We start from the raw sequence: 10,339 nt of genomic DNA, 5'->3' as shown, positions 1-10,339 counted from the left end.
CACTTGATGAATTCTGCACATGCATTGCTGTTTGTGTACGTGATTAATTTGTAGCTCGTTTTTCTTCTATAGAAGAACGTCTGCTGTCTGTCAGCAGGAGGACAGTGCGGTACCTACTGACACCAGGAGCCCGATGAATTAGAAGTGTCAGACCTGCAAATAAATGTTGCGATGACATTGTTACGTCTGTCCACTACTTCTACAGTGAGAGCAGTCGTTCGTACATAACCTCTTTATTTTTCAGTCGTACCCAGTGCAAACTTTGAAAAAACTCAGTTGCACCTTAAATAAATTTGGTTGCAAAATGCAACCGATCGCTTGCAGTCTGGAGCCCTGCTGGGTTATTGACATTGGGCTTTTTTTACCCCCTCAGTAACTTCATATTTTTTCTGCCTATGCCTGAGCCTATTTCAAACAGTACATATATGCTCCAAACCGAACAGGTCACATTTTTTTTTACTTGAAATGTTCCACCCCTAATAACACAACTACTTGAGAGAGCATCAAACATGGATGGTTATTTTCATATCTTGCATTCGTCTGCAGTAAGTGGCCATGATATACAAGTAATGACACGCTGAGGTGTGTTCAGTGTAACAAATAATGGCTCTGGCTTATGAGCATCAGGGACTCTTACAGTGAATGATTGCTTATACCTTACTAAAAATAAATGTTCCAGAAGGCAGGTTTCTTCTCATTATTTTTGTGTTATGGGTTTTGGCTGTAGTGTGTTACAGTAGATGTATTCTGATTTGCTGCCCAGGCTCTTCTGTGCCGTCTCCATCTCTTCCCTCGTCGTCCAACTTTAGGCCAGCTTTCAGCGACTTTGGCCCACCCTCCATGGGATTTGTTCAGGTATGTCTGCATCACAGTTGTCCATCCTGTTCTGTTGTCTTACACTTTAGTAATACCATAATAATACATACAAGTAAACCAGTATTAGTAAGAGTACGCTTTACCTGTGATGTGAATTTGAAGCTGTGACAGTTCTTGATGGATATTTTTTTTTTCTCTCACAAAAAAATACACAGCCTGTCAAAGTGTCTCAAGGGTCCACCTACAGTGAGCTTCTGTCTGTTATTGAGGAGATGAGTCGTGAGATCAGGCCTACATACGCTGGGAGCAAGAGTGCTATGGAGAGACTAAAGAGAGGTATGTTTTACTTGTCAAAACATATACCTGTTGTCAGGACAATTCATAATTTTTATTTTGTGATTTGTGTACTGGGAATAATTGGGCCAAATGCTGGGCTTAAACTGTTTATCAAAGAGATCTAAGAGGGAACCTCTCTGAGGCCTGTACCATGAAGCGAGTTCAGCTTACTCTCTTGGGGTTTTTGGTTTCACACAGCCTAACATTGAGTGTATCTAACTGGTACCATGAAGCAGGTTATCAACTGGCACTGTTAAGTCTGGGTTTTCCTACCTAGCTGCAGTTTGTTAATGTGAACGAGGCAGAGTTGTTAGTAAGCAGAAACATTGCCAGAACAATGAATTAAGTAGGCTACTGAATATAATATGAGATGGAGCAGCGACAGCCGCGGGGATATTCATTTATAACCAGAGCAAAATGTGATGTTACAACTGGTGAATTGTGAACAATAGGCTGTGGTCACATAATTAGAATAGAACAAGAAGCTGAAATGCAAAAAATAACTTTTAGATATTAAGGATTGGCTAAGAATTTACCATATGTTAGTGCAGTATTATTTTAAGAGTCGTATTCAGTGAGTATATTTTTCTCCTGTGATGATGAAGAAACTATTGTGAATTCAACACTTCTGCTGCTGGAGGGGAGAGGAGAGGAGAGGAGAGGACAGTGGAGAAGTCAAATGTTCATTTATAATAATGGGAAGTATTTGACAGTGTATGGATTATTTTTCTAATAAAATACAATCATCGCAGTGCCTCCTCATGTTGAGCTGCAGAGGTGGAAGCCTGTAAAAACATCAACAATCAGGAATCAAATAGCCTAATCTTTGTGCATTTAAAATACAGCATTGATCCTCACAGAGGCTGTAGATGCCCTAAGTTTGTTAGAAACTCTGCTTTAAACTAGTGTGACCCCTGCAAAGCCTGAAACAGCATAATATGTCTGCTCTATAGAAATAGCCAGTCTATTTATTATTTATCACATTAATTTAAACTCTTTTGTCCCTGTCAGGATCCTGTAGGAATGATCCCTCAGTTTTTTCCATGATCTGATTCTCAGTGTATTCGGCTGTTGGCAGGTTTTGATCCAATTCTCTGAACTTAACCTTCTCCTGAGCAGGTTAGTTGTGCAGCACCAGTTACTATGGTGATCTAGAAGGACTAAAGGTGAGCCAGCGTTGTGGTACCAGAAAACTAGAGCTGAGCCTAAAGTTAGCTGGATAAGCCACTAATCTCGCTTCATGGTACAGGCCCCTGGAGTCTAATGGTATGTTCACATCACAGCGAAAAACCAGCTTTTGCGTGGTGCGCCATGCAGGCTCTGCAGAGTTTGGGTGTGCCAAAGGTTTAAAGTTCAATTTTGTTGCGCTGACTTCTGCGTGTGCAGCCAATCACTATTTCACTCTGGCTTTACCTTTATTCTTTAAACCTCAGGTTACAGTGTGTAACCAATGTTTCAGAATTTTCCCAAGCTGTACAGTAATATGATCTTCACGTCAGGTTCAGATAAAGACAGACCACCTATTTAGCTAATGAAATATATAAAATTCAGAAACGGTTACATACTGTAACCCGGGGGTCTATGGGTATAGGCAAAGCCAGGGCGAAACGGTGATCTGTTGCATGCACAGCAGCACAAATGGGGTCAAAGTTCAATAAAGTTGAACTTTCAGCACATCCCTGCTCTGCACTGCAGACGTCTGTGTAGAACCTGCATAGCACACCACATACACAACAATGGCGAGCTGTTTTTCCACTGTAATGTGAACATGCCTTAAGCCGTTTTAAGACAGGACGCGGTGGGTGCTACGCTCTGCTATCAAACCCACTCATTTGTGTGTTGCGTGGCGCAGGGACCCATCTGCACAAGGTCGCGTGTGCTGTCCCTCCACGCTGCACTGAAGTTAAAAGAAAGTTTAACTTGGGTGCAGCGCTCTGTAACACCACCTCGATGCATCCAATATCAGAGAACCTGACAGACGACAACAAATATGGTGGACCCACATCCTCTTATTTGCTGCAGCTCATCTCCTCCTCCTCCTCACTACAACTAAAGCCAGAGCTTTTTGCTGAAATGTAGATAAGTACATCGTGCATCCAAATCCGCTGCTTGAAAAACTAGTCGCTATACGCTAAACACCTCCTGGAAAGCTTTTTGATCGTATAGCAACTGGCACCCAAGATGTGCGCGATTTGCGTGTGCGCATGCCCTCCTCCGCAGTGGCGAGCACAGTGGATACAGCGTCCTATCTGAAAACGGCTTTAAGTGTCAACTGCACCTCAGGTGTGAATATAAACAGCTCTGGCTTTGCGTTGGTGGTTGCCAAGGCCGGTGCGCCAAGCATAACAACAGGACTCAGTTATGGTCTGGTTATCCGCCTACATAGGGACAGCAAAATGAGGACCAGTATCAATAAAACACAGGGGTATAAAAGGTCATGCTTTTAAATTGTGCTAGCATGATTGAAATCACATGCATGAGAAACCCAAGTAACTGCAGTGGCTGTAGTATTACTATCTGGCTTTTAATTTACAGGCAGATGGACCACTAAGCCCCCTTTTGTCTTTAACTTGTCTTACGTACAAGGGCAACCCCATTCTTGTCTTAGCTGTAACATCTGTCTTGGATACATTACATTTTTGTAGCTGAGGTTAAACTCAGGCAGGACTTTAAAAGTGCTACCAATTATTTTTCCAGTTAATCTCGTGAACCCCAAACTGCTGATTTAAAGCCTCCTTGCACTGTTTGTCTTGTGCAGGTATAATCCACGCCCGTGCACTGGTCAGGGAGTGTCTTGCAGAAACGGAACGAAGCGCCCGCACGTAACCTTGTGGAAAAATCCCTTCTCTCCTCCCTTGTAGTAGCCTGCCCTCTCCATCATCTGTTTTACAATGTTTTTTTTTCTTCCTCACACATGTTTGCATTGTCCTTGCTGGGGGTTTACAGGTGCAGTATGACCTTCTTGTCTCCGCTGTTTTGTTTGTGGCAGACTTTTTCAGGCCTGGGGGGTGTATACAACATGCAGTTTTGTATCCATTTTAAAATATGTGGGGGGGCTTAGAACACATCAAGTTAAGCTGTGGGGTAAAATGGAAAATATTTATAGCATTAGCTCTTCAATATTGGTAATTGACCAACAAAATTGGCTTTTTTAAAATGATGAAAGCAATGTTTAAACTCCACCTGTCCTCAATTTTCTATTCTGAACTTCACAATGCAACCACTGAATATTTTGAGCCTCTTGAATATGCCCTGTTTCCATTAATCCTTCATTTGTTATATTTTGTAGTGTAAACACTCGTTAGATTGTCAATCCCAAGAACTCTGTACATCAAGTCAATTTGTTAGTATGAAAATTTTGTAAACCAGATTTTTGCAGTTCGGTATATATAATCAAATAAATAACAAATGGTTTTATTTTCATTTGTGAAATGTGAAAAATAGATCACAGATATCTTTCCCGTTTTAACTGATCTTAAACATTAATTGTCTAACTGCAAATTTACATGGCACCCAGACCTGAAATAATACAAGGGGCTAATTATTACCTGTATGCAGGTACCAACTGTATATAAAAAAAGATGCAAAGCTAGGGATAAATATTTATTTTCAGTTACATAATCACAACCTCAAACGTTTAACTTCAGAGAGGCTGGGCTAAGGAGCGACTACACCTTGTACAAAGAGTAACGAAAATCTCTTAAGGAAGCAAAGCCGATATTTTATATTTAGTACATCTTGAGTATTTCTTACAAAAAAAAATCTAATAATTTCATAGGAGAAAGCAAAGACAACACAAGGCCATATGTGTCAGGCATAGATAGCTCTGTTTCCACATCACACCAACCAGGACATAATCTCCTTATTCCAGTACCTCTACTGACATTAAGAAGTGAGGTCTGGCCATGGACGACAGTACATGTTCTTTGTACACACACAAAAAATATTTATAGGTGGGTTTTTTTGTAGGGGAGAGCACTGGGTAAGAAATGTACTGTAATCTTTTCTTATCAGGCCAACAATTCTGAATAATTTTAAGAATTATCCAACTACTCTGCACGTATTTCAGACAAAGCAAGGTGACAATACTCAAGCTATGTGTTTCTAATACTGTGGCAAATTGATCTGTGATATATAAACTGCTAAATAATGACCTTCTGCAAGCAGCAGGTAAATTCATCATTAAATAAAAAGATCCACACTGCAGTTGTCAAAACCATTGCTAACATTCTCTGGGTAGCCCATTACTGTGAGCAAGTTATTTACCAAGAATGCTAGAATTTCTGAGACCTTAAGAGGCTCAATAACAACTGCAACTTAGTGTTCCCTTAGACCGAAGGCAGCAATGCACAGAATTAATGATGTTCTTATTTAGACCTAAGGTTTCTATGGAATTTTGGGCTTTCATTAAAGCCATACTGATATCAGCATGTCCTCATTAAAAACTGAATTTTACATTTAGAGGGAGTTTATAAGAATAAGTCAGGACTGCAAATACGCACCTTGGTATATACAGTGCGGTTTGTGTGTACGACTTGACACTATGGGAGACTGTATCTGCATGAACCATGGAGTGCAGGGCGGCAGGATGTTTGGCTTGGGTACATCAAGGATAAAGCTAAAACACCAGCAGTGTCTATTGTTTCTCCTCCATCTTGAAATTTACAGCCATTCTTGTTCCCAACTGACAAAGAGAGATTCAACCCTGTGAAGAGGAGGAGGACAGAAGAGACTATTCAAATTCCACATTGTGCAAACAAGTTTCTCATTTCGATTTAAGACTGGCTGCCCAAAAATAGGATAGATGCAATTAAAACAATTTAGACTTGTCCGCAACGACACGTGCTTATGCAGCGAAGTGGTTTATGGGTAAAATGTAGATTGCTGAGTACACCTCCCCAATTTCAACTATGTGTTGTGCAGAGCTGCACATTCCGTATTGCAATTGGCTGATCTGACTCTGCTCTGACCAAGAAGTAGCTGCTTGCTGTTGGTCCTGTAGCAGGTACTCGCATCTCTGAAAACATCTGAGCAAATTGGCGTTACTTGGCTAGGCTGACCACCTAATCTCAATCTAAATGTTACTTCCTAGCCTAAAAAAATAAACACTTAACAAAGTGGCATAATGCCAGTCCTAGGGTGAAAATGAATACAGCTTTCAGCCTGGCTCAAAATCTCTACCATTTCCATTTCCTGACTTCGTCTTTTCTGCAATTTGCTGTTTGTGCACCCGCTAGTTAGAACATAATGTTCACACAAGCATAAATTTGTAACAGCTATGCAACTGTCTTTGAATGACAAATGCATACGTTCCCATACATGCAGTGACACACAAGTCTGAATGTAGCTTAACAGAACAAACTCACCGTTGTGGCAGTGGCTGGTGGTGTGTTACAGTTAAACAGGCCTTTGTAGCGACCCTTTTCCTCCTTCTCCTTGGCATGGATCCTCTCCTCCATGACCCTCAGCTCTTTAGTGACAGATTGCCCCAAAGAGGGATCGAGCTCCAGGACCTTAGCAAAGTCTGCTCGTGCCTCAGCCTCATTCCACACTGCAGCATGGGCTTTAGCCCGCTTATAGAAGGCCTTCACGTTGTCTGTTAGGAAGAAGAGGATGTGAGTGGATGAAAACACAGCTGCATTGGGAGCAAGACCAAGAACAGTTATCCAGAAATTTATGTATATGATGAAAAAACTGCATTTTCAGAAAGAGTTTAACCAGAAAACGGGGGTGGTAGCTTCTCAGACCACAAAAATAAGAGCTTCTGTCAAGTTATAACTTAGTTGCTACAGTATATGTGAAGAAAGGAAATATATGGGACAATTAGCTGTTACAATGGAGTAAATTAATTATCTGTAGGAGCAGAAACCACTCATCTCTGCACAGCACCAATAATAAAACCATACCCTCATATTTGAAGACCAAGGATGAGCAGTGTTCAATGACTTCGTAGTACTCCCCCTGGATTAACTTGCACTGGCAGTAGTTGAGGAGCAGTGGTGTCATCATTTGGTCCAACTTCAGCCATGATTCTTGTCCAGGATGTTCCTTAAATAAGAGGAAAATTCACACCAAAACATTATAGACTTGAATGCAATGTACAGCAATAGACTCTTTAGACTAGAGCTGTCAGGATTAAAGCTATTAAACTAATTCCAGCACAAGACCTACTCAAGAAATAAAACAAACAGCTGGATATGATCTTTAACATGAACATACACTTATGTATTTGTGCTAATTACAATGAACTACACAAGAGTAACTATCTCCTAACCTTCATCTGTAGATTTTTGAGACAAGCTATACCATTGTAGTACTTCTCAGTGGCCTCCTTAACTTTGCCTTGTTTGAAGAGCATGTTGCCCTCTTCATGGATAAGAGGTACAAGCTCGAGTTTCTCTTCATCTGTCATAGCCCACACATCAAGCTGGAACGACCCTGGAGGTAGAACCTGGCAGGCAAAGAGACTGGCGATCAGTGGCAGATAGAGCTTTCACTGTAGGAAAGTACAGTGTTGGGTTTTCCTCTATAATAATACTGATAATAGTAAGATCTAGACCTTACTTTGTAAAGTGTCCTGAGATGACTTTTGTTGTGATTTGGTGCTATAGAAATAAAATTTGAATTTGAACTGTGGTAGCACATAGCAATGCTTAATGGCATGCTCTATAGTCTGATGGAATTTATTACAGTATCTCTGCAGTGAATCCCATTTTAGTGGAAGGGCTATGAAGTTCAGTTTGTGTCATAAATGTGTTATTACAAATTTAGCTGGGCTTCAAATGTCAACTGTTTATTGTATTAACCAAAGTGTGTCTGTTGAACATCAAGTACTGAAAATGGTTACCAGAAACTCTACAAGTCTTATCATTACAGTTTTTCCTCACTCACTTTAGTACATTTCTCAGATCAGAAACGGGTGAACCAGTTGTCTTTAGTATCTGTCAAGCATGTTTAATATTCAGCTCTATTAGACTTTTTTTTTGCATGTCCTGAAGTGTTGAATCGCTCTGAGGTAAATCTCAACTTTCACTAATGAAGGGGAATGTGTGAAGCATTAGATCAGCCGCTCCTCTACTCAGCTCAGAGGTGTATCTCACAAACCTTCAACTGCAAGCATATATAGACATGGATGGAAAAACGAGGGACTGAACAGAGTCAACCACCAGGAACAAGAAGAGAAGTAAGGCCTTGGGGGGGTAAAACAGATTAAGACGGAGAAGATGCCAAGGACATAAACAAGCTCCCAGTGAAATAAGGGCTACGCCTGTGGACCATAGTGTATGATGATTTTTTTTTTCTCCTTTGTGCTATGCAGTGCTGTATGGCAATGGGAGTAAGGTTGCAACAGTATGAGGTTTTCACTAGTGATGGCTATCTGACACTGATGCTCCGATACAAGCTTCAAACTCGAAGCAGTATTTTTCTTGAACCACTGCTTCAAAGCTTGCTTTGGTGCGGAAAAAGATTCATGACCGATGCCGTCCGAAGCAGAAACTGCTTCGGTCCCCTGAGTGAATCATGTGACTGGTTCAAATGAGTCGACACTGCTTCGCAGCGCAAGATGAAAAATATTTTCTCAATAAAAATCTTTGAATCTCCATTCCACTTATATAATCACACCTTGCCCTAGTTACACAAGCACACCATACCATCCTAGCACATCCTCTGCTTCCCCAAGCATGCCTTCTCCCAACTACTAAGTTTATAGAATCGACCAATCAATCAATCTTTACAAAAATGTATTTATATCATTCACACAAACCCTAGTTACACTCATCACATAATTAAGACATAGTTTCAGTGTCTTCTATTTCTGCACTAGATATCACTGAAACTAAGCTTTGAATGAATGAACCCATTTTTGAGATAACTGATGAAGGGGTTCAATACTGGTTCATTGCTTCATTTGCACATCACTAGTTTTCATGGTATGATGTCTCAGAAAAGATTACACATCAGGCCCATCGGAATGATCTAATATGACTTTGCTCCAAAGGTAATGTCTGCATGTTTGCCCAACTATTGGTAGGGGCATTTCTGTCCTCTCAAATGACTGGTAGGGACATGTCCCTACTGTCTATATGCAAAACTATGCCCCTGGATTTTAGAAATGTACCAAAGTGACTGAGAAAAACTGTTAAGTAGTTATACAACCTAAATTGACAGTTGCTGGTTTAGATCCAATTTCTACCCAGATTTTCACTTTTTTATTTAGACAAAGTTATTGTTCAGCTCCTTTTCAAAATGTGACTTGTCAGCACTTTTGTTTCTTTTCCATCCATTTTCTATACCGCTTAGTCCCAAACGGGGTCACGGGGCGCTGGAGCCAATCCCAGCCAGCTGCGGGTGAGAGGCGTGGTACACCTTGGACAGGTCGCCAGTCCATCGCAGGGCTAACACGCAGACGAACAACCACTCACACACACAATCACTCCTACGGGCAATTTAGAGACACCAATCGACCTATGCTGCATGTCTTTGGACTGTGGGAGAGGAAACCGGAGTACCCGGAGAGAACCCACGCAAGCACGTGGGAAAACATGCAAACTCCGCACAGAAAGGCCCTGGGTCTGCCGGGGCTCGAACCCGGAACCTTCAACAGTGCTAACCACCGTGCCACTGTGCTGCCCTTTTGTTTCTTTTATCAAAAAAAATAAAATAAAATAAAATACTGGTTTTGAGGAAAAAACATATTTTACAAAGTAAGATATCAAAAAGTATTTGTATCAAAACTCAGGTATTGTGTTAGCGCAATAATAGAAATAAAAATCACTCTGCCCTGAATGCAACACATTAAAACACAATATCAACCATATTCAACTTTGGATTCCCTGCTGCTCACTCACCTCCAGCAGCTCGATGGTGAAGGCAAGAGGCTGCGGATTGGCCTGAAGCTGATCCAGGTCTTTATGTCCTAAAGAGTGGTGGGAGTGGATCTGGGCAATGCCACAGCAGTGCCTCTGGCCTTCCAGGGGGTCCTTACCAGCACTGATGTTTCTTAGGGACTGGGACACGAGTGGGTACAATGCTGTGTGCTGAGGGGCAAGGAGAAAGACAGAAAGTCTGAGCCGTGAGGAGAAACAAAGGAGTTACCATGCCACATCCAATATGGCCAACTCACAAACCTTGGTGTCGCAGGTAAACTCTGATATTTCGCCTTGTCTCATGGTGATGATAACTCTTT

The 10,339-nt window shown here is 41.3% G+C and overlaps 2 protein-coding genes across 2 annotated transcripts in view; one reads left to right on the top strand and one right to left on the bottom strand.

The window, feature by feature from the left end:
- cdk2ap2 (cyclin dependent kinase 2 associated protein 2) overlaps window positions 1-4,142 on the top strand; it is a 7,550-nt gene extending 3,408 nt beyond the window's left edge. Inside the window, exons 3-5 of the mRNA XM_020602197.1 lie at window positions 764-855; window positions 1,032-1,152; window positions 3,911-4,142. Of these exons, the coding sequence (XP_020457853.1) occupies window positions 764-855; window positions 1,032-1,152; window positions 3,911-3,978 (281 nt within the window). The 3' untranslated portion in view covers window positions 3,979-4,142. The remainder of the gene's footprint in view (window positions 1-763; window positions 856-1,031; window positions 1,153-3,910) is intronic.
- Window positions 4,143-4,742: 600 nt separating this feature from the next.
- The window catches only part of aip (aryl hydrocarbon receptor interacting protein), a 7,188-nt gene continuing 1,591 nt past the window's right edge, over window positions 4,743-10,339 (bottom strand). The window contains exons 2-7 of the mRNA XM_020602125.1: window positions 10,281-10,339; window positions 10,002-10,190; window positions 7,427-7,603; window positions 7,059-7,200; window positions 6,519-6,748; window positions 4,743-5,857 (exon numbers count right to left, since the gene is read on the bottom strand). The exon at window positions 10,281-10,339 is cut by the window's right edge and continues 115 nt beyond it. Coding sequence (XP_020457781.1) covers window positions 5,852-5,857; window positions 6,519-6,748; window positions 7,059-7,200; window positions 7,427-7,603; window positions 10,002-10,190; window positions 10,281-10,339 — 803 coding nt within the window. The 3' untranslated portion in view covers window positions 4,743-5,851. The remainder of the gene's footprint in view (window positions 5,858-6,518; window positions 6,749-7,058; window positions 7,201-7,426; window positions 7,604-10,001; window positions 10,191-10,280) is intronic.

Source organism: Monopterus albus, unplaced genomic scaffold, assembly GCF_001952655.1.
Source record: "Monopterus albus unplaced genomic scaffold, M_albus_1.0 scaffold54.1, whole genome shotgun sequence".
Taxonomy (NCBI): Eukaryota; Metazoa; Chordata; class Actinopteri; order Synbranchiformes; family Synbranchidae; genus Monopterus; species Monopterus albus.
This window is presented reverse-complemented; position numbering and strand designations above follow the sequence as displayed.